The 23658-nt window shown below is 53.4% G+C and overlaps 3 protein-coding genes across 11 annotated transcripts in view; 1 reads left to right on the top strand and 2 right to left on the bottom strand.

Annotated features, from left to right (window-relative positions):
- Positions 1-303: 303 nt before the first annotated feature.
- Positions 304-8373, bottom strand: NDUFA13 (NADH:ubiquinone oxidoreductase subunit A13). Its single transcript, XM_014832254.3, has 5 exons — positions 7966-8373; positions 2625-2703; positions 1152-1223; positions 698-767; positions 304-498 (listed from the first exon to the last, which is right to left on the bottom strand). Exons 1-5 carry the CDS (start codon positions 8057-8059, stop codon positions 379-381), a joined length of 435 nt encoding a protein of 144 aa, XP_014687740.1. The 5' UTR covers positions 8060-8373; the 3' UTR covers positions 304-378.
- A 400-nt stretch (positions 8374-8773) lies between these two features.
- Positions 8774-9877, top strand: TSSK6 (testis specific serine kinase 6). Its single transcript, XM_014832249.3, has one exon. It carries the CDS (start codon positions 8921-8923, stop codon positions 9740-9742), a length of 822 nt encoding a protein of 273 aa, XP_014687735.1. The 5' UTR covers positions 8774-8920; the 3' UTR covers positions 9743-9877.
- A 5013-nt stretch (positions 9878-14890) lies between these two features.
- Positions 14891-23658, bottom strand: part of GATAD2A (GATA zinc finger domain containing 2A) — a 97604-nt gene continuing 88836 nt past the window's right edge. For 7 of the 9 annotated variants that reach the window (XM_014832226.3, XM_014832227.3, XM_014832223.3 and 4 more), the window contains 5 exons: positions 22438-22717; positions 19716-20014; positions 18971-19045; positions 18485-18680; positions 14891-16376 (listed from right to left, as the gene is read on the bottom strand). In XM_014832226.3, coding sequence (XP_014687712.1) covers positions 16246-16376; positions 18485-18680; positions 18971-19045; positions 19716-20014; positions 22438-22717 — 981 coding nt within the window. In that variant the 3' untranslated portion in view covers positions 14891-16245. The remainder of the gene's footprint in view (positions 16377-18484; positions 18681-18970; positions 19046-19715; positions 20015-22437; positions 22718-23658) is intronic. The other 2 variants (XM_070519514.1, XM_070519516.1) reach the window with 1 other exon arrangement.

Here is a 23658-nt window from a genome sequence, read left to right as displayed (position 1 = left end):
CCCCAAACCCGGGGCTCTCCTCTCCAGGGCGCCCAACCACCCCTGTGCCCCCAGCAGAGAGGCTCTGAGCCTGCAGAGGCAGGCTGCTCACAAGCAGGGTTTCAACAGAGAGGTAGGAAAGTCCAGGCATATCTGGCAGCAGAGGCTGATGGTGGATCCAAGGGCAGTTTTTGGGTGTGTTTTGAGGCTTTGCCAGCTGGCGTCTTCTGAGGAGTCCCCCAGGTCTAGTCCCTGTGTCCAGGCCGTGTATGACCCAGTAGCACCCTCCCCTGCCCCAGTCACTCACTCCCTGGGACACTGACAGGCGGGTCTCAAGAGTATTTATTCTTTCCCGGTGGGGAAGGGGCGGGGGTCCAGTGGTCCGAGGGGCGCAGACCCCTACGTGTACCATATGAAGCCGTAGGTGGCATTGAGAATCTCCTCATTCGTGCGTAGTCCATAGAGCTCGCCCATCATGGGGGTCACCCAGCGCGTTGTGTGGAACACAGACTCACCCACCTGTGGGGACAGCGGGGTATGGGTAGGGGTGCAGCTGTCCCCTCAGGCCCACATAGCCTGCTGACCACTGTGTCAAAAGCTGCTGCCTTCCCCTCCACACAGCTGGTACTACCACCTGCCTCAGCCCCAGGTTTCCTGTTACAGGCTGCATTTCTGCAGCTGCCTGGACTCCAGCCCTCTCCAGGACTTCAGGACCCACCTTCCAGTCGGGCACGTCCTTCATGATGATGGCTTCCTCCTCCAGGTTCTCCCGAAGCATCTGCAGGACCCTGGAGGGACAGAATGGGAGGTGGGGGACAGGCCTGAGCACCCTGAGGAGTCCCTGCCAGACCCCTCCCTGCTCTATGCCCCCATTACCTCCTGCCAGTTTCAACTCTGTACACACTGACCCCTCTTCTCCTTTCCTTTCCTCCCCTCGGTAAACTCTTACTGTCTTCCTGCTCCAGCCCTAATGCCCTCTCCACCAGGAATCCTTCCTGTTCTCCCCCTTGGGTTTCTGCTATAAGTCATGTCTAGGGCCCTCTCTAAGGGTAACAGTAGCCCTGTATGTGTGACGAGGCTGCCAGTCCCCACATGAATTCTGGCCGTGTCCTGAGCTGCAGGCTGGGGCACTCAGGCCTATGACTTCCCGACCCTGGCCCCAGTGGCCCCACCTCCGGTCCTTCTCTGCCTGCAACAACGGCATCAGTGCAATGCGGGCCTCGAAGTCCTCAATCTGCAGGCGCCTGTAAAAGCCCCAAAGCAACAACGAGATCAGACCAGGCTGGGATGACTGGTAAACAACGTGGCCCTCAAACACCCAGGGTGATGCATGGGGAAGGGGGTTGGGAGAGAGGCCAGTGAGTGGGGCAGGCCTAAGGCAGTGGGATCCGCCCCCCAGAAGCTCAAGATGAGGGTGAGTGTGGGGGGCACAGAGCTGGCACAGGCATCAGTCCAAAAGACTGTTGGTTTCACACTTTCTTTTCAATTAAAAAACTTTTCTAATCCTAAAAACAGCCTGGGCCTGATGATTGCGGTGAAACAGGGCGGGGGATGATGAGGAGACAACGTTGATTCACCAACACACATTCATCACGGGGCTCTGGGCCTTACAAAAACTCCCTCCACTGTCCCCTTCATCTCAAAATAACGGCTGGGTGGAGTCCATGTATCACCGGCAGCTCCTTTCTTCTCCCTACTTTTTCACGTCTTCCAAGCCACCAGCCACTCCGGGCTGGGGGAAGTGGAGGGAGCGGCGTCCAGTGATGTGGCTCAGGGAGCGGCCTCTGGCCCTCTCCCCTCATCACCAGGAATCTCACACCGGGAAGGGTCTGGGTGAACTTCAGTCCCCACCCTCTCCCATCCCCCAGGACCCAGAGCAGCACCCGCGCTCCAGACTGCTGCCTCCACCACAGCCGCACACTGCTGTCACCTACCATGTCCATCTCCTGTGGGCGGTGTGCCTTGGGAGGCTGGACCTGGTCTCTCCTGTCCAGTGCAGGGCCCTAGTGTCTGGTACCCACCAGGTACTCCTCACTTCACTTAATAATGCCAAGCGCCCTCCACATGCTGTGCCTTCTCCAGTACCGCCCTCAAGGGATTCCTGGTCCCGTGGGGGGTGAGTGAGCTCAGGGAGGATGCTAAGGACACATGCCACAGGATGGGACAGGGTCAAGGGGCCCAGCCTGTCAGGGGCCAATGAGAAGAAGCCACCTGGCAAGGCATCCAGGCAAGCTGAGAGGTGGCCAGAGTCTAAATTGAGGTCACCACAGGCCCTGGTCCCTCAGGCCCCACGTGGCTGGCACGGCCATTGTCTTGCATGGCCTGTTTCTAAGCCCTTATTATCCTCACTGCCTGGTTACCACTGACAAAACCCTACTAAGAGAGCACGTACTGGGCCTGCCCCTCCACCTTCACCTCTATCCAATGGGCCATCCTAACCTGGACCCTCTGGTCCCCATTAGCGGAGGCCGAGGGATGCCTGGTGGCAAGCTCCTCGCTTACTAGTCATTTCTTGAGGATAAAGCCCAGAGATGAACCTGCTGGGTCAGGGCTCGCACTCACTGAGGCCCAGGGGATTGACAAGGGGATCCCAACTACACCAAGTCCACAGGCGCACGTCCTGTCCAACCCTCAGTTGAGCCTACCTGCGTTCACGGTTCCACTTCATCATGCTCCAGTACCCGAAGAGCAAGGTCCCAATGCCCACAGCAAACATGCTGTAGCCTGTGGGGAGAAGGGGAGCGGGCTCAGTACCTGCACACAGGACAGGCCACCCCTCGTCATTTCTTCTCGTGAAGCACAATCCACTTGCTGTGCAAATACTCCAGAAATATGGGCGAGGGAGAAAGTGAAAGCCCCCACGATCCCTGCCCAGAGGTGGCCAGGACCATCTCTAGTGCATATTTCTTCTATTTTTTGTCTTTGTGGAATGTCCACTAGTCCCCTCCCTCAGACACCCCCCTCCCCCACAGCTGCAGACCACTCTATCGCGTTCACCAGCTCAGCACGCAGGGGACACCAAGCTGCCTCAGCTTCTCTCTCACAGGTGAGGCTGCTGTGGCTGCAACAGCTCTGCCCCCAAGTTGGGGTTTCTGGAAGGTGCAGGCTACGGGGGGACCGCAGAAAAGCCTGAGGGTCTAGATGTTTATGTTGGGTGGCCCTGGCCCCATCATCTTCTAGAAGGCTGTTTGGTTCCCAGTCAACTGGCTGGTCCCCATGAGGAAGGACAGTATCCACACTGGGTCCCAACTCCATGGAGGTTGCCAGCTGCCTGGGTCACCTCCCTGCGTGCTGCTCACGGGGGGCTGGACAGGGCTGCCAGAGGCAGACAGTGCCCTGCAGGGGCCACCCAACCACCCTCTGGGCTCCCAGGGTGCTGGTGCCTCCCCATCCAGCAGGGTCAAGCCCCTGCCCAGGACCCCAGGGGACAGAAGCTGCCATGAATATTTACTGAGCACCTGTGGGCACCTGCGTTCTAATCCTGACTGACAGGCTGTGGGCCCGCTGGGTCTTCTGGGAGGCCCAGACTGCCTGGGGCCTGGCTGGGCTTGGCTCGCTCTGCCCCGTCATCTTTCCAGCCTCTCAGTCTCTTCTCTGGACAGACCTCATGGTTGCTGGGACAAATTGACAAGCTCAGCCAGGTCAAGCTTCAGTTAACACCCAGTAAAGGACCAGGAAATGGTGGTTGAGGTCACTCCCTGAGCCTCGTTGGGGGACAGAGAGGGGCTCTCTCTTCTTTAGCTCGCCTCCAGCACAAGGGTCATCCGGCACCTCTACTGGACTCAGAGATAAAGGAGAAACTGGCTCAATTTTTACCCCTTTAGTTTAACCTGTTAAAAACACCAGCTTCGGGTAAGACACTTCTACATAACAGGGGACAGGGTAGAGACGACACCCTGGTTCCTGTGCTGAGAGGCAGGACCTCTCCCGAGAGGCCGGAGTGCTTAGGACCAGCTCCCAGTCACCGATGGCTTGTTCACAGTGGGTGGCCGCCTGCATTGGGCACTCCACGTCCTCTCCACTGGGCAGGAGCATCTCATCAGAGCTGCCTCCATTCTTTTCAACAGCTGGAGAGAGGCCCAGGGGCCTCCTCTTCTCACTCAGCCCCAGGGGACAGACCTGGACGGTCCTTGTGAAGACCCCTTGCCCTTACACCAGACACCCACGTGTGGGCCCACCTGTAAGAGAAATTCCTTTACGATGATAGGGCTCTAACTCTTCCTCAGAGGCTGAGTGAGACCCCAGGCCCTCAGGGAGGTCTGTGCCTCCAGAGCTACCAATATGGTGGAGGAGGCTGGTGAGGAGCATGCCCAGAAGGATATGTGGGCCACACATAAAGAAGACCTAAATAAATGGTAACGCGTCCTGTGTTCATGGATCAGAACTTAACCTTGTTCAGACAGCAGCACTCCTCAAATTGAGGTACAGATTCAACGCAGTCCCCATCAGAATGCCAACCTTCCCCCAACATTCCCACAGAAATTGACAAGCAGATCATGAAATTCATATGGAAATGCAGAATAGCCAAAACAATTCTGAAAAAGTAGAACAAAGTTGGAGGACTCGCACTTCACAATTTCAAAATTTATCACGCAGCTGTGTGTACAAGACAGTGGGGGACTGGCAAAAGGATGGACATGTACATCAACAGAACAGAGCTGAGAGTCCAGAAATAAACCCTCACGTTTATGGTCAACTGATTTTGGACAAGGGTGCCAAGACAATTCAATGGGGAAAGAATAGTCTTTTCCACAAATTGGACAACTGGATAGCCACATGCAAAAGAATAAAGTGTACTCCTTCCTTCCCCCCACATAAAAATGAACTCAAAATGGATCAAAGAGCTCGATGTAAGAGCTAAAACCATAAAACTCTTAGAAAACAGAAGAGTCAGTCTCTGTGACCTTAGATGAGACAATGGTTTCTTAGATATGACAGTGGAAGCACAAGTAACAAAAACAAGAATAGATGAACTGGACTCCATTGAAATTAAAAACTTTTGTGCTGACACCTTCTACAAGCTGAAAAGACAACCCACAGAATGGGAGCAAGTATTTGCAAAGCATGTATCTGATAAGGGAATGGTATCCAAAATATATAAAGAACTCTTAAAACTCAATAATAAAAAGATGATTAAAAACAACCTAATTAAAAAATGTGTAAAGGACCTGAAAAGACATTTCTCCAAGGAAGCTATACAAATGGCCAATAAACACCTGAAGAGATGCTCTCAACACCATGTCAGCAGGGAAATGCAAAGAAAAACCACAATGAGGTACCACAATGAGATACTTACTCACACCCACTAGGATGGCTAGTATCAAAAACATGGAAAATAATTAGTGCCGTCCAGATGTGGAGAATTGGAACTTCCACACATTGCAGGTGGAAACGTAAAACGGTACAACCAATTTGGAAAATAGTTTGGCAGTTCCTTAAGACATTAAATGCGGAGCTACCATATGACCCAGCAATTCCACTCCTAGGTAAAATTTCGCCCCGGAGAAATGAAACACATGTCCACACAAAAGCTTACACAGGAATGTTCACAGAAGCCAAAGGGTAGAAACAACTCAAATGTCCATCAAGTGGTAAATGAATAAACAAAATGTAATCCAGCCATACAAGAATATTATTCATTCATAAAAGGAATGAAGCACCAACACATGGTACAAAATCAACATTAAAATCATCATGCTAAGTCAAAGAAGCCAGACACAAAAGGACAGGTAGCAAGTCATTTCATTTATATGAAACGACCAGAAGAGGCAAATCCAGAGACAGAAAGCAGATGAGTGGTTGTCAGGGGCTGGGGGAGAGGAGAATGGGGAGTGACTACTAATGGGAATAGGTTTCTTTTTGGACTAATGAAAGTGTTGTAAATTTAGGATTATGGTGATCCTAAATCTGCACAACTGTGAATAGACTAAAAATCAGTGATTTGAACAAATGAAATAGGTGAATTGTATGGTATGGTACATGACTATCAATAAAAATGTTAAAGATATAAGGAAAAAAGAGTCACCTGCTGGGGCAGGGGGAGTGGACAGAGGAGAGCTGAGTGTGAGAGATGAGGGGAAAAGGCGGGGATAGCAGTCATTTGGAAGCAGTGTGGATTAAAGGTGGCCTGATGGCTTGCCAGGATGTTCCAGGACGCTGGTGGTGAGCAGTCCAGGCAGAGAAGGGGAGTGAGTACCAGGCTTGGGGCCACAGCACTTTGGACAGGAGCAGAAGAGGGAAAGACTGATGGGAGAGGGCCACTGTGGACCATGGCTCAGAAGCAAGGCTGGAGAAGGACCCAGGAGGACAGAAGCTGAGGGTGGGGTTCCAGATGGAGAACAGGGCTTTTATACTCGCTGTTCCCTAGGCCTGAGGGACTCCTAAGAGATGTTCTTCTGGCCCACCCTGGCTAAAGCAGGCCCTGGTTATTCCGGGCCTTGTCGCAACGGGAAAATCTGGCAAGATGTTTGTCTCCTCAGCTAGGCTGTGAGCTTCTTGGGACAGCACCCAGTGCCACATGCACCCTCAAGCAGATACTGAATACAGGTACACAAACAAGACCCCACCACCAGAAGGGCTAGCTTCCTCAGCCCTCTGCAGCCAGCAGAGACTGGGGTGGCTTTATACATGCCACAAAGCAAGCTGGCATCAAGCGATGGGATGAGGAGACCAAAGCCCAGGCAGTGGTAGTTAGGGCACACAGGAGGCACTGCTGCATCATGAACTGAAAGAGGACCAAGATAAAGGGCACGTTTGTGACTTTAAAAAAAAGAGAGAGAGAGATGCTGACTGGAAGGAGCTCAGGGAGGTGGGAGGGCTGGGATCCTTCCGTAGCCTGGTCTGGACAGAGGTCACATGGGTGCACATGTATAAACAGACCTTGTGCCACACACCTGAGGGGTGCACTGGCCTGGGGGTGTAGTCATAGCTCGAGAAAAGAAATGAAGAGACTCAGATCATGTTAATATTCCTTCAATCTGTTCTGGGATGAGCAGAGTGCCCCTGTGGTGCCAAATCTAGCCTGTAACTTTTTTTTGTAGGGCCCTCAGGCTAAGAACACTTTTAGGTTTGCAAACAGTTGTAAGAAAGCGGCAGCAGTGGACAGAGACCATCCGGCCTGCAAAGCCTACACTATTTATCTAGCCCTTTACAGAAAAAGTTCACCAACCTCTGTTCTGGGATACAAAAAAAGCCAAGAAGGGGTAGGGAAAGCTTTTAGTTTTCACTTGACATTAACTTTTCTACTAACTGAACTATTACTTTTTTTTTTTTTTTACCATGCCCATGAATTTTTTTGTTTTTCAACTGAGGCATGATGTGCATAACATTCCCAAGTTTAAATGTAAAGTTTCATGAGTTACAGCAAATGTGTTCACCCTTTACTGTTTTAAATTTTTTGTATTTCTCTGTTAACCTTGGGTGCAGACTATCGGTGCCTTCTATTTTCTCTCTTATATTTTTTTGTGTGCAACCCAATAACAAATTTTAAAATGTTACTTAAAACATTTGAAAAATTTAAGAATACGTATTCCCGGGACATCCTCCAGGTGGGGGCCACCAGCGAGGAACCACCGCACAGAACATCTTTTAAATTCCCTCAGTGTTCTGGGTTTCAGCCCCAGCTTTGCTCTGGGTCACCCTAAACGGAGGCCGCAGCCTCCCTCCAGCCTCAGTTTCCCCACCTGTGAAACGAAAGCGCGGCGGAGGGCTCCGGGTGCAAGCTACACTAATCTCAGTTTAATCAACTGTAAAATGGGAATGATTAATGGGACCGACCTCCTGGGCTGTCAGAGAAGAAAGCAATGAGTTTAGTAAGCGCTCGACATATTGCAGCAGTCGCTATTGTCACTAGTGAAGCTATCGGTGATCCCCGGGCTCCGCCTCCCGTCATACCGCAGGGGAAACTGAGGCCCGCGAGCCTCCCCGGCGCCCCGCCCCCGCCGCGGCACCCACAAGACCCAGACTCTGTCGCAGGGCGACACTGACCCGACAGTCCCCGACGCGGCAGGTTCCGCTTGTAGTCGATGGGGCCATAGCCCCCCGACGGCGGCATGTCCTGCTTCACCTTCGACGCCGCCATGCTCACAGGACCTTGCACTTCCGGTCGCGGGCGGACGTTACGCGACCGGCGGCCGCGGCCATGCTGAGTGTGGCGGAAGCAGCCGCGCAGGTCTCAGGCAGGGCTGGGAAACCTAGGGCGCTGGTGCAGCGACCTCAGCCCGTAGTGAAACGCCGGCGGCCGGGCCTGGGGTTGACTGCGCGGCCCGGCTGCGGCTGAGGGGTCCTTATTTCTTCTTCTCCCAGGTGGGGCGTGGCTCAGTCGGTGTCGACGCCTGGAGCCCGCCCGGTCGCCCCGGTCCTTGCACTAAAGGACCTCCCGTTCACCTTCCCTCTGGGGCGATGTGCTGGCCAGTCAAAAACCCCAAGGTTCCGAGGGAGCCAGGTCACCAAGTTAAGCCCCCTTTCCTGTTTTCCTCCCCCTGGGGGCTCTGCGGGCAGCCCGGGGCTCCACATGGTAACGGTTGGGTACACGAAGTTAGGGGGCGGCTGCTGCTCGGATTCAGACTCACGAGGAGCTGCCCCAATGCTAGGCACGGATTCCGCTACTCGGTGGTGTTAGCGATCCCTTGCTAGTGGCCCCTCATCGGGAACTGGGCCATTCAGACCGATTATGAGTCACAAAGCCCGAGGGCCTTGCGGGGCCCCGCGGGGCGGGGTCCAGGCGGCCCCTACCCTGAGGCAGGGTGACGCCCGCGGTCACTTCACAAGGCAGAAATTGTTACCTGGGCAATAAAAGGCACCGAAGCGCGGAGGCCCGGGAGTGGGCACATGGGGGTGCAGGTGTGCAGGTGCCGAGCACCATGGGTTAGGCCCGAGAGCGGAGTCCGGCCGCCCCCTGACAGCAGCCGCCTCCTGCTCCCCGCGCACTCCAGGCGCCACCATGTCGGGCGACAAACTTCTGAGCGAACTCGGCTATAAGCTGGGCCGCACGATAGGCGAGGGCAGTTACTCCAAGGTGAAGGTGGCCACGTCCAAGAAGTACAAGGGCACGGTGGCCATCAAGGTGGTGGACCGGCGCCGCGCGCCGCCGGACTTCGTCAACAAGTTCCTGCCGCGAGAGCTGTCCATACTTCGGGGAGTGCGGCACCCGCACATCGTGCACGTCTTTGAGTTCATTGAGGTGTGCAACGGGAAGCTGTACATCGTGATGGAGGCAGCCGCCACCGACCTGCTGCAGGCCGTTCAGCGAAACGGGCGCATCCCCGGGGGGCAGGCGCGAGACCTCTTCGCACAGATCGCCGGAGCCGTGCGCTACCTGCACGACAACCACCTGGTCCACCGCGACCTCAAGTGCGAAAACGTGCTGCTGAGCCCGGACGAGCGCCGCGTCAAGCTCACCGACTTCGGCTTCGGCCGCCAGGCACACGGCTACCCCGACCTGAGCACCACCTACTGCGGCTCTGCCGCCTACGCCTCGCCCGAGGTACTCCTGGGCATCCCCTACGACCCCAAGAAGTATGACGTATGGAGCCTGGGCGTCGTGCTCTACGTCATGGTCACCGGGTGCATGCCCTTCGACGACTCGGACATCGCTGGCCTCCCGCGGCGCCAGAAGCGCGGCGTTCTCTACCCCGACGGCCTCGAGCTGTCGGAGCGCTGCAAGGCCCTGATCGCCGAATTGCTGCAGTTCAGCCCGTCGGCGAGGCCCTCGGCGGGTCAGGTAGCACGCAACGGCTGGCTGCGCGCCGGGAACTCTGGCTAGAAGCTGGGGTTCTCGCCATTCCCGCCGTCCCGAGCACTGCGCAAGCGCAGCGCACACGCGAGAGGCGAATTTCGCGGGTCCTGCGAAGCCGCCGCGCACCACTGCGCACGCGCCTTTCCCCTTCCCCTTCTCCCTCGACGGCGGGGACCCGCAGTCGTCCCTGTTTGGAATCTGGTTCCTCCTCCACGATCCCGAGAGTAGGAGGGTGCATGTTCTTCCTTGATTCTTCGTGAAAAGGCCCTGGGAGGGGGCGGCACGAGAGGAGACGGAAGCATTGCGCCTGCGCGGAATGAGCGACGGCTGCACAGCCGGCGGTGACTTCCCCAACCAGCCACGCACGTCGGTGGGGACAGCACCCCCAAGACGCCTCCTTGGAGCTTGCAATAAACTCGCTCTTCCTCGCACCTGCCTCTAGCGATGGCCTCCTTTTACAGATCAGAAGGGAGGGAGGGTCGCTTCCCTTGAGGAGGACAGGCACAGGCACCCCATTTTAGAGAAAGGCTGGTTGAGGTTCCTGCTCTAGGTCTCAAAAGGGAGTTGAGAAGATTCAAACTTGGACCTTTTGGACTCCCCGGCCTGGGCAGACTCGAAGGGTCTTTGGGGTCGTGATGGTCCTGGCGATGGAGATGCTGGGCTGGGGAGCAAGGACCCCAGCACCCTTCCTGTGTTTAAGAATGGAATGGCGGGGGGTGGGGACCATCTGTCTCAACATAAACTGAGCATTTACGGATGAGGGAATTGAGACCCACAGAGATGTCACTTGCCCAAGAACACAGCTGGGCTTTGAACTCAGATGTGGCTGAAGTAGGGTGGGGAGGTGGTGGGAGCTTTTTTTAGTGAGGTCAGAGTCTTGGGGGAGAGTCGAGGGTGGAGCATGGGTTAGCTGGGCAAGCTGGTTCATTCAGTCCTCTGTTCACTCGTGCATTTATGGAGCGCCTGGTATGTGCCAGGCTCTGGGACTCAGCAAAGAAGCTTGGATCCATCCCTGCCCTCTGCGAGGAGGCAAGTGAAAAGTCAAGTAAAATAAAAGGATGGCCTAGAAATAAAATAATTGTAAGTTGTACTAAATGCCAGGTTGGGGGTAACCAAGGAGGGACTGAAGCAGCGACATTTGAGCTGAGCCCTAAAAGAATTAGACACTGGAAACAGCAGAAGCAGTGTTCCCAAGACTGAATGGAGCTCCTGTGGCTGAAATGGAGAGGGAGGGAGAGGAGGTGAAGAGGTAAATATATATGTCCTGGAGAGGGCACTCCCACAGCGCCTGGGGGAGACTGGGGGTTATTTTGCTTGCATTGAGGTTACTGGGTTTAGTGACAGTGGATGTCTGTCGTTTGGGGTGCATGGGAAACATCTCCCTAAGTCCTAATCCTACCTGCCTCCATCTAAGCCCCACACTGTCCCTGAAGGAGCTGTCCACTGTGGGTCTGACCATATCCCACCCCTGCTCTCTCACCCTCCATGGCTTTCAGGTGCCCTCGGAATTAAGTGCCAGCTCTCCCCTCACTTCCTTCTAACAGGCTGTGGCCCCAACCCCCTCATTTTGCAGATGAGAAAACAAGCTAAGAGAGGGGAAGTGCCTTGTCTCCAGTTCTGACTGATTCACCTCAAGGCTGAGAGAGAAAACCCAACCCCTCTGGTTTACATTAGAAGGGTGTCTCTACTGACCTGGGCCACACCTCAGGCTCCCCACTTGGAAAATGGGGGCAGGAACCCATTCTAGGGGTTGCTGGGAAGGGACATGGCTCACTGGAGGCCTGGGCCCTGAACTTTCTCAAGGTTCCCACTGCACTCAGAATAAAACCCACATCCTTGCCCCTTTCTCCCACCATCCAGCCACAGTCCTCCTTGTCCTTGACCTGCCACACTTGGTCTCACCTCCAAGCCTTTGTACTGTCTGTTCCTACTCCTTGAACCATTTTTCCCCTCTATTCATTCAAGACTTGGCCTAAAGTTCACCTCCTCCCTGACATCTCGTTTTTCCCTCCTTGCCCTTGTCGTAAGGTGCGGTCTCAATACCTAGGGGTGGCATGTGCCTTTTTCTGTCCACTGATGAATCTGTGAGCAATGAGGCCCGGGTCTCCTCCTGCCCTGTGACCACAGACTCATGGCTCAGTTTAGAGGGGACAAGGTCTCAAGGACCAGGGCGAGTGTCCCATTTGCTAGCTGGAGAAGTTGCCTGAGACTCACCCCTGGTCCACTGAGGAGCCTGTGCCTGATCCAGCAAATACTCACCTGAGGGCTGAGTGCGGGAGCCCCTGAGAAAGCACCCTATAAGTGCACTTCTCACAGCCAGTGTTGGGGTGTGGGGCACCAGTCAGAATATGTCATGGGTGGAGTGGGGCAGGCTTGGGTTTAATTTGTCATGGGTTCTACCAGCTCTGTGCCTTGCCCACGTGAGACTGAGGTGACTGTGGCGTTGGGGAGGGCTCTCAGCCCCCAGCCTTGAGGCAGGGATGACCCAACAACAAAAACATGAAACAGCAAAAAAATAAAAGCGCCTAGGAAAACAGGGTCATATTTTGTGCACAATGGAATTCAGCAGAATGATCACAGGTCTCACTTTGTGAATGAAACTTGAAACACTATGTCAACAAATTTTCTGAAGAAAACGAATTTTCACTAAGAATTGTTCATTTTAGAGCCAGCTGATGGCTCCTGGCTCTGTCTGTGCTTAGGATCCACATCTGTAACATCACATGCTGCAGCAAAGACACCCAACGTGGTGCCAAGCCTGCAAAGCACTCCCAGAAAACCTGCCACACCAGGGTAGAGACTGATGGGGGCTAGTAGCCAGCCCAACGAGCAAAACCCACTTGATTCTCATCCCACTCCTCCAGCTCCACGGGTAAGCAGGCCACAAAGCCCCAGGTTCTGGAGGAGATGGAGGCCTGGAGGTGAGGCCATGGTGCCCAATTGGGGAGGACTCATCGCTGCGGGAAGTGAAATCTGAAAGAAGCCTAAGCAGCAGGTGTCTCATCCTTTGCTTCCCTGTTAACAAAGGGTCACCCTACTGCACCATCCCAAGTCTCCAAGCTGCCCCAAGGTTGGGATGAAATAAGGCAGGGAACCCACGGCCAAGGGGATGAAAGAAAAATACAGCCGACACATCGTCCATTTCTTTATTGTCCTTCAGACTCTAAAACTTCCTCATGACACAACGTATAGCCATTGATTCCAGCCTCTTTGTTTATTGGAACTTTTATTCCGGTTTGGTGGCCATTTTTTTCTTTTTTACATTTATTATCAAAGAATGAGAGTCACAATAAATACAAGTGACAACCACCCCCCCCCCAACAAACCACCTCCCAAATACCCTGCACTAGTGTAACTATTACACTTTCTTTGTTAAGGATTATAAAACTTTAGCTGTCCTTTTAAAAAAATCTCAGTCCAAGTTCTTTAGGCAAATGTCATGTGCAGCATAATTCAGCATCAAAGAAAAACCCTATGGCAGAGCAGCAATGACTGTCTTTTCCATTATTTACACCCCTGTGATGAGAATATATTATTTATATAGAAAACTACGCCCTGTGTCTGTCTACAGGAGTGAGGTGTGGGACACAAGGAGCCACAAGAAACAGCAGGACTGTACTCAGTAGCCTCTTTCATTCCCTCTGCACTGGGGTGAGCTTTTGCTTCACAAAGGTGTCCGGGTACAGACAGGACCAGAGGCCACCCCTGGGAGAAGGGCCACTCTTGACCTTGTTAAAGGTGCAGGTTCAGTTGTCACAGATGGGACACTGGGGACCGGAGTCCCCGTGACGTGGTCAGGATGGCCAGAGCCATGGGTGGCTCCAAGTGACACGTGTATCTGTGTGAGCATATGCATGTGTACCTGTGGGTCCACACACACATGGCCATCAAGGTGGGGAGGAATGAGCTGGGAATCCCCCAACCACAATTTACAGAGCAGCTGACATTTTGAAGTTTCCAGTTGTCGTCAGGGGTTTGTGTCACAGATAACTCAGGACCATTACAATCTTTATTTGGGACTGGCGACTCCCACATTCTCACTGCTCCCGGGAACCAGGTCCTCTCACCCCCGAGGATCCCAGGGTGAGCCCACGACTCCAGCACCTTGGTCAATTTTGAGGAGTGAGCTTTGCTGCTGGGAGGACACCATTAATGTCAATATCCTTTCCTAGTATGTCCAAACTCCACACCCAGAGGTATTTAAGAATGCCTTTTCCTGTAACACCATAAATTTCATCACACGACCACCCCTCTGGGGCTTATCACAGAAGTTACACTGCAAAGGGGGAAACTAAAGAAAAAAAGGGGACAGGAGTTTTGAGACAGTAGAAATGAACTAAAGATTAAGGCATCTCACGTTCTCGCCCCCCTCTAAAACCTATGTTTACATCACAGTTAAGTCGCCCCTGATGGGACTGTTCCCAGGGATGCTGGGCTGGAGGAGGCAGGGCCAGGGCCTGGCCATCCCATCCTCTGACAGTGGCAGTCAGGTTTGCACTGAATTCACAAGGCCTATTCAACAGCCCGAGGCCCAAAGTACAGCCAGGCAAGGCGAGGAGAGGTGGTTCCTGAGCACAGTGACGAGTGAGATTCTGATGGGGCCAGGGTTGGGGGCCAATGTACGCAGGTTGGCTCGGGGCCCTTGAGTCACAGACCCCCTTAACCCCAGCTGTGGCACATCCCTCCAGTGCAGAGGTGACCTTGCCCCAGATGCCTGATCCCAAGTTACTGCATAGAACTGACGTGTTTGCCAGAAGAGGCTGGCCTGGATGCTCCTTCTTGGAGGATTTGGAAAATCTGGCCCATGTTACTGAACAGAGAAGGCTAACAGCTCAGGGTAGTATGAGACAGGTATTTATTTGCCAGGCACACAGAAAAATGCAAGGAGTAGAAATCTTGCATACTCTTAATTTTTTGGTGTAAAAACACACCCTTGCCCCCTCCTGCTCCTGAATGTCAATTTCCCCCCTTTCCCCAAAATCCCTGGATCTTGGAATGGAAGTGACCTTTCCCCGCCCTCCCCTCCTTCAGCCCATCTAAGTTATGCACTCAAAATAAAAATCTATGAGAAATTTGGGGCTTCACACAACAAAAAATTAGAACATTTTGCAAAACTAGGTCTTCTACCGCGTGTCAAAAATGTTTTCTAAACACTGATATTCACACACCATGAGAGAAGGGGTTAAATGAGCCTTTATTAGAATGTTGTAGCAGTGTGTTTGAAGAAGGCAGCCCTACAAAATAAAGATTTTAAATTAAGTCCCTAACTGCATTAATAGGAAAACCAGGGCTGGGGCTGAAGTGGGGAGCAGAGTACCCCATCTCCACACGTATGTGCGTACACATGGGACACCCTTGCACCTGCGTGGAGCCAGCCTGTGCACAGCACACACACAACAGCTTCTGCCTTTCCTCATGGAACCGATTTCTAAGGAGTGGGAAAAACCAAAACAAAACAAAACTGAGAGCAGACCTGATCCTTTGTAAGACATTTCTGTAGACTCTAAAGAGGATAAAAAAAGTCTGAAAGCAAACCCTGGCAGCATGGCCCTGCTTTAAAGGAAGGTTCTAAACTAGACCCAATGGAAACCCTGAAGTCGGGGGTGGGGGAGGTGGTGGTGGTGGTGCTTTCCCACGCCAACACACCTGACAGGAGCACAGGCCAGGGCAGCTTAGGATGTTGTCCATCAAAATAAGTAGGAAAAGAAAAGGAAAACATTTAATAAAATAAACCACAACAATAATAACAAAAACACAACAGCCTGCCCCTCCAATTTCCCGCTCAGGCTCTGGACGTTGCTGCCGATTCTCTCCTGCCTCCTCATTCAGCAACATGGGGCTCCCAAGCTCCCAGGCTGGGTCTGGGTTGCGGTTTGTTCTTCTACGAAGTGTGGGAGGTCAGGGGTCTCTGGGACGAGCAGCAGCAAAGGCCTTCTGATGGAGCGAGGGTTGATCAGCGGCCCACTCGCCGGGCAGGGGGGCCGTGCTCGGCAGGGACCCTTGGGTCTGCAAGGTTTACTTTAAACTCCATCATCATGAGGTGATTTTAAAAAAAATCTGTTAACCTAGAGATTGCCGTAAAGGAAGGCAGTCGAAGACTGGGAGGCTAAGATGGGGAAAAGCAAAAACAAAACAACGGTCCGCTCGACTTCAGAAGCCCAGGGCGCCAGTCTTGCCCAAGCATGTCACAGTGTCCAGGGTGAGCCGTACATGCACCCTGTTGGGGGCAAGGGGAGGGCCGGGAACAGAACCAGCCCCCGAGGTCTGCTTTTCTGCTGGTGTTGGGCAAACTAAAGGCAAAGAAAGGAGGAAAGCCCATGGGAAAGGTCCCCCAGTGATAATCCTCATCCACCTGTAAAGTGGGCCCCCAGCCGCGATGAGACTTTGCAGCCAAAAATGGAGCTCTCCCTTCTGCAGTGCGGCTGGTGCTTGCTCGCTCTCTTGGGGAGCACGGTGTCTTCCCAAATGGAGGGTAGCAGGGCCAGGTGGGAGGGAGAAGGGAGCCTGTTCTCCAGTGGGCCCGGCTCGCACTATTTCCATGTGGCCGACTGGGGGATAGAGCGTGGCGGGATCATGTCCAGGAGGTACTCCCGTTGGCGGTCCACGGCGGAGGAGGTCTTGTGCACTGCCAAGCTCGGGCTGACAAACGTGAGGGGCCCGCCTGCAACAGAACAGAGTGACAAGCCAAGATGGCCCCAGTTGTGAAAGCTCCCAGGAGGAGCCCAGCCTCAGCTGAGCCAACTAAGCACAGGCGGGGTAAATCTTAGGCCTCAGAGCTGAAGAGAACCTAAGACATAGTCCAACCGCCTTCGCAACATCCCCAGCCTCTGCCACAGTAACCCCAATGATCACATTCTGTCAGCTACCCAAGCACTACATTGTAAAGTGAGGTGTTTACCACAGTGCTGTTGAGCACAGTGAAAAACCACAAATGACAGAACTGTGCAACTGGGCAAGCCAGTATGACGAAATATTATGTAGCCATGAAAAACAGTTCTGTCCTCAAAGAGTTTTTAATGATACTGTAATGTTCTCTTATGAAAATGTTAAGAGGGACATGGAATGGCAGATACAGCATTAGCCCTCAATAAGGCACACATTTACACATGGAACACTCAAGTGAAGAGGCAGATTGGGGACAAGCCTCTGAGTACAGCATTGGTTCTCCTGTGGTGGAAAGTACCATTATCTTCTCCTTGCAGCTTTCTTCTCTCTTTGCATTCTCCAAATTTCCACAATGAACAAGTGTCACTTTTATAATTGGAAAATGAAGAAATGACTGCCACACACACCAGCACACACAGATTTTTGGCTGGCCAGGAGGAGGGACTGCCCCAGACCCCCAGCTGTAGCAGGGCCCCCCAGAGTCACTGTTACTGCAAAATTATTTTTGGTGGAGGTTAATACATTCTGTGGAACAGGTATTCCGAGGTCAAATGCAGTAGGGAACCCTCCCCCTGTGTGGTGAAGGCTGGCACTCCAGAAACCTGTCATTTCCCTCAAACCACCACCCAGAAACCCAGGGTGACCAGGAGTGCTGGCAGAACTCTTCTGGAAAATGCTGCTTTTAAGCTATGACACTTTTACCTCTAATCCTACTGCTGAACACAGCAACTATTTATTCCTTCATATTCCCTTCCAAACATTACCTTTACACACACACATACACACAGTTTTTGCATTGGTGCCATCACTGCATACACAGACGCACACTTGTATTTGACTTTTCCCACTGATTTTCATATACTTTCAAGTTTCCCATGAGAGGAATTTCCAACCGGCCTATGCGTGCTTAGGTGTATCTTAACATGCTGAGCAAAAGTATCTCTGCCTGGTTTATGATTACAAATGCTCTCCGCTCTCCAGGCTGTGTGGATTCTTCTGAGTTGAATGAACGTCCTCTCTCTCCTGAGCTCACTCTCTCGGGGCAGGCTCTGATACTTGGGCATGTTTCTAACTCATGGTCAGCTGCATGCACAGCAGGCTCCCGTGTTTTGTTTGCATAGGTAGCAAGGCTTTCCCAGTTCTGACTAGGGAGACGGATCTTATGATGATGACTCTTCTTCCTACAGGGATGCAGTAACCACAGGGGGAGACTTGCTCCCACAATAAGAGCACTCGCTTGTCTCCTCTCAGCTCTTTTGTGCCTACCCTTCACTTTCCCATTTTTGATCCCCATCCCTGTCCCAGGGTCCCCCTCCTCATCCCTGCATTCTTGTTCTCTTTTGTACTTCGCACCACCTGACCTGTCCAAGCCAGAGGGTGGGAAGAGAGTGTCTCACAGAGCAGGGAATGAAGGACACTGTCCGGGTGAGCAAGAAATGAAATATAGTGTATGACGAAAGGTACAACATAACAGCAAACAAAGGTATTCCCAACAGCAGGAAAGGACAGGGGGAGCATAAGTTGGCAAGATGAGCATCTGTGCTGACAGGAGTCCAATAGATGGTTGGGGGGGATGCTGCCTGAACTGGGTTTGCCCCACGTTTTGGGTTGAGGCCTGAGATTTTTGGTACAGAACGTGCACATAATGAAGGCAATTACTACCTACCCAGGGCTACCACTTGTTCAGGGTGTCCTAGTTAGTGAACAGAAGAGACTGCGCTGAAGAGTCAGAGGAGCGACCCTCAGAGAGCAGAGCTGGGGGTTCAGGGCCCTTGGTGCTGCTTCCCTTCACCCTGTGCATGTGCACGTCTTTGTTAAAAATAAGGAAGGGATAGACCCAAGCATGGCAAGGTCCCTACTTTGAGCCCCATGGGGGTTGCCCACCTGTATTCAGAGATGCCTTCTTCCAGTTGGAGGTGGCGTTGCCCTTGCTGGCACTCACGGCTCTCTCGGAATGTCTGCTGGTCCTGCTGACGAGGGCTGTGGCCGAGGCTGCATTCTGCAGTTTGGGCGACTGGCTGAACGTGTGCAGGACACCTCGGGGCGTGGTGGCTGAACCCCGGGATAGCTGGCTGGAGGCCTAGAGCAGAGAGAAGGTGCAGCGGCTCACATGGGGAAGGGGGCGGCAGAGGGTGAGACGCTCAGCGCAGCCTCTCCTTGCTCTGGCTGACCTCTTCCCACCCACACAGGGTCCCTAAAGTCCAAAATCAGGAGACCAGGTAAGTTACACCAAAGGGGGAGGAGGAGGGGAGGGAGAGAGACAGACAGACGCAGGCAGAATGACAGTCGGCGACTGACGTAGTCACAGTCTGGGACGTGAGGGCTGGTTGGTGGCCTGGTGCAGGGAACTCCCGGCACTGCAGTTCTGACCTGTAGCACAGCCCCGTTACTCCAGTCGCGGGCCTCTCCTGAGCGGAACGCCAACTTACGCCGGGGTTTTATGACCTACACAAATGGGGGTTGAAATCGAGGTCAGCACCGTCCACAGGCCAGTCTAGGGTGACCTAAAGTGACCAAAGGGCAGCAGCTGTGGCCGCGCGTGGCCAAGTCCCCATGGGACCAGCCGTTTCCTGAGGGCCGCAGAGCCACCCACTACATAGGGATCTTGAGAAGATGTGTTTATTAGTGAACTACAAATGATTTCCAAGGACACAAAAAATTGCCAACGGGGAGCTTTGGGTCTATAGGGGGTGGGAAAGCAAAGCATTAAAAAAAGCAGCCAAAAACAACTTGATTTCAAACTTGCTTCTCTCCTTAATTTAGCTAGAACAATTCTTCTAAACGCCCCTTTTGTATCTCACTGCGGCTTTCAGAAAAGTCCTTTAAGACAAGAAGTACTTGCCAGTCGGCACACTGTGAGTGAAAGCTACAAAATCTAAACAAACTGCAAATTAGTATTTTCACCGCCAAATGCCACCATTAAATGTAATTTAGACGCACAGTTAACCACCAGGCAGATGATCAACGAGTGTGGGACAGAAGGTCAGAACATCTTGACTGCTAGTGACAACTCCCTGCCAAGGGAACGAGGCCCCTCTCCCAGAAGGTGAGGCCACCCAGCCCACGTTCCCAGGCTGCAGGGCCACAGCTCTGGCCCTTGGACAAGGACTATCACCTGCTTCAGCGTAGGGTGCGGGGCGGCGGCAGGTTCAGCCTTGGCCTGTGTCGGGGCAGTGCCCTGCTGCAGGAGGCGCTGCTCGATCTCCTGCTCCTGCTGCAGTGCCTTCACAAAGGCGGCCTTCAGCCGGCTCGTATGCTCCACTTTAAGAGCCTTCTTCTGGTTGGACGCCATGCAGTTCTCACACATTATGGCACCGCTCTTCTCCTCCCGCCAGCGGCACGTGAAGTCTGTCTTGCACTGCGCACACATGTAGGGCTCTCGGGACAGCACAACAGCAGCCGACATCCTGCCCGCTGCAGGGAGAGATGGGTGAGCTCATGTCAGAGGAACAGGATGCCCGAGCCAGAGCCTCTATCACCTCTGGGCAGGACGGGGATTCGAGACACAGCAGGAGCGTGGCTCAGCCAGCATCAAGAAACCAAAGCCCCAGTCGATGTTGGCTGTTTGTTCAGCAAACATATATTGGGCGCCGACTGTGTGCGGACACTAGGCCAGCCTCAGGGAAAGTTTGCAGGTAGAAGCAAAGCTGAAGGGCTTTGGAAAACGCCAATGGGTTAGGGTCCTGGGTACTAACTCTCAAAGACATTAGTGCAGTCAGACTGGCTTCTCCTGATCACCTTTCCCACCTGCAGCACAGTATTAGATCTCACAGGCAAACGTTTCTAACCCTCCCACACCTCGTCACCAGTGGAGAGGAGTCAGTGACCACTCCAGGCCCCCACCTCGCTGGGATGGGCACCCTGGCTAGCGGGCGATTTAATTAAGGACTGATCATCCAGTGAGTGTTCATATCGACAAGCACCGTGCCCAATGCCTTCTAGGTATCAAGGTATCTGATTCTTACAACAACCTCCTGAGGGGGTATCCCCAACCCCATTGTCCTGAGGAGGAAACTGAGGCCAGGGAGATGAAATGATTTGTGGAGTCACATGGCCAGTCAGTGGCAGGGAGGGTCAGGACTCACAGCTGCTGCCTGGCTGAGGGGACATGGCTGCTCTGGGGCCTCGGTGCCCTTGTCTGGGAGATGAGAACACGGTGTCTCCTCAGTCAGCCAGAAGAGGGGTGACTGAGGAAACCATAGAAAGTGCCTACTCAGGCATGGGGTCAATAGTCGTCTTTATTCTTCAGCTTACATATTTTTGCCATTCAATCTTCAGTAAGAGGTGTTTTTCACATTTTGTTCTTATCTTTTCTGTGTCCAGCACTCAGGGACTTAATTGCCTCTTCAGCATTACAGACCATGGTGCTAAGAGACCCTGGCCTTTACCCCCTCCCCACCAGCCCTGGGCGTATTGAAGCAGCCCTTGAACAGTGAAGGGCTGTGCAGGATCCAACTCTGGGTGGACCTGTCAACCCCCAGAGCAGATGGGATGTCACTTTTCCAAGCCGCCTGCAGCCCAGGGTCTACCTCAGGCCCCCAGCTCTGGGTCCCCACCGGTAGCTAACATGCTCTGGTAACAAGAGCACACCTCCTTCCACACATCCAACCCTGGAGGAAGTAGTACCTGCTTCCTAGGCAGCTGTGGCCTGTGTGACCAGTGTCAGAGCCAAGACATAGGTGTGAGGCTACACTTGGCATCCAGCCTGGGGCTCTGGGAGGTGTCAGAAGATGCCTGAAGCAGGGCTCAGAGACTCCTCCCACAATTAGGTCCTGTTTTTGGCAACAGGAGAGGGTGACTAACCCCAGCCCGTCTCTGCTGGTAAGAGAACCAGCAGAGACAGGCTAGTCTTAGAGAGCAGAACGCCCCGTGCAGGCAGGTGCATGACAGGTGAGCATTTCGTCCTGTCTCAGGCCTCCCCAACCCTTCTTCCTATACTGCCCGCCTTGCAGCAGCTCTTGTGCCAACTTCACTTCACCATCAAGGAGATACCAAAGGGATCCAGGTACATCCAGGCTGTGTCAGAGATCGCACCACTCCCACCTGGGCCTGGCTCTGGCGCCCGGTGGTCCCTTGAGGCAGCCTAACAGGTGGAGCCCACCAGGCCCTCCCCTGCACCGGACTGGTTATGGCTTGGCCTCCTCCAACTTTGAGCATCTGATGAGGTGACGTGGGGGGAGGATTCAGGCTGACTGCCCAATTAATGTTACCACCAGCTCAATCTCAGGGCAGAAACCCCCTAAGGGCCAACTCAGCCTCTCACCTCTGTTTCCAATATTGTTTTTAATCACTACCCTGTATATGCCCTTTTATTCCTAAAATCTCCTAACACACTGGTACACTTTCCAAACTGTTCCTAAGGAGGGTGATAAAACGAGTCTGGCCCAGGCATGGATGTCCTTCTTCCACCATGGGGGCTCAGGGCACTCAATGCTCTGGAAAGTTCTCACCCAAGAGCCCTATCTAGAAGCAAAGCCTGTCAGCCTCCCGCACACTTTCTTCCTCACCCTCCCCTGCTCACCCCCATGGCACAGTAATGTCACAAGGCTACTGCTGCTTGTGACCTTGGACCACACATGTGGAGCCTTGAATGTCAATGGGGCCCAGCTCTCAGAGGAGTCCCCAACAGGAGAAGGAAGGTACCTGTGATGTGTTTAAGGAGTTATCCAAACCTCACAGCAAATAAGTACTGATAAGGTAATGTTGCCCATAAGATGCTCTCCCCAAGACAACTCTGGGTACACCACTGGTGCACCAACATGTGCTGTGCATTGGAAAAAACTTAGGTAACAGAAACTTAAGTGTAAGAGAGGAAAATAGGCCCAGGGCCTGCTCACCTTGTGTTTCCAGCAGGTTCTGCACCACCTCCTCCAGGCCAACCAGATAGATGAATTCGTTGTTGGCAGCGCTGGGCAGGAAGTTCATCTCTGGGGCAGGTGGCTTGGGAGGGGGGATTTCGAGCAGCGTCTTCTCCAGCTGTTTGCGCAGCGCAAGCTTGGCGGCTGCCTGCCGACTGGCTGGAGAATCAGCAGAGGTGACTACAGAAGCCACGCTAGTCGGGGTGGAGTTGGCCTGAGCAGAGGTGGCCGTCGTCCCTTTCAGTGATGCTGGGGAGGGCTTTCAGGAGACAACAATCTGGTCAGTATGCTAGGGTGCATGCCCTGAGGCAGGCTCCACTGCTACACCTATAGCCCAGGATGGCACCATTAGCTGCACTGACTAACGAGTCCTTAAGAGAGCAGCTCCAAGCTGCTTGACATCAGTGAGCAGCAGGCAGAGCTGCATTAAACTCATTGCCCTATGAGATAACCAATCCTGTAAACATGCTCGTTGAGGTTTAGCTGATATTCAATAAACTTCACACATTTAAAATCTGCAATTTGCTATCTCTTGCCACCTGAGGACACTCATGAAGTCATCACCATGACCAAGACAGTGGGCCCCGCACCCAGGCAGCATGGCCACTGTCCTATCACTATGGCCTCACCCTCCTCCCAACACAGGTCTGGGCACCCTCTTTCCTCACAGGGTGCAAATGGTGGCTCACTGTGGCATCGATGACATTTCTCTCATGAGCATCTTTGCATGTGCTTGTCTGGAGATGCTAATGTCTTAAGTCAGTTCACATGTCGTCATCAGAGCTAGGGGGAGAGCGGCTCCTGGACCAACCCCCGTCCCTTCACTCCTCTCGATCTTTACTGCTCCTGGCCTACTTTATCATCTTTGTCTGGACCCTAGTGGCTGACTCTCCACTGTCTCCTTGCTCCAGTCTACCCATTCCCTCACCCTGTGAAGTGCTCTCCCCAAACTTCAGAGCTGACCATGCCAGTGCCCTTAGCTTTGTGGGATTGAGGACCCTTCTGGAAATTGGAGGAAAGTAGCATACACCATCCCCAGGAAAATGCACACACCTGATAACTTGCATGTAACACATCACAGGGCTCAGGGAGCCCAGGTCACTTTCACAGGACCCCCACCCCCCACAAAGGATCTCCAGAGCCAAGCAAGACTCCCCAATGCAGAGGATGCCATCCCAGCACCCTGGCCTGGCCACCCCT

The sequence above is a fragment of the Equus asinus genome, chromosome 10, assembly GCF_041296235.1.
Source record: "Equus asinus isolate D_3611 breed Donkey chromosome 10, EquAss-T2T_v2, whole genome shotgun sequence".
Taxonomy (NCBI): domain Eukaryota; kingdom Metazoa; phylum Chordata; class Mammalia; order Perissodactyla; family Equidae; genus Equus; species Equus asinus.
This window is presented reverse-complemented; position numbering and strand designations above follow the sequence as displayed.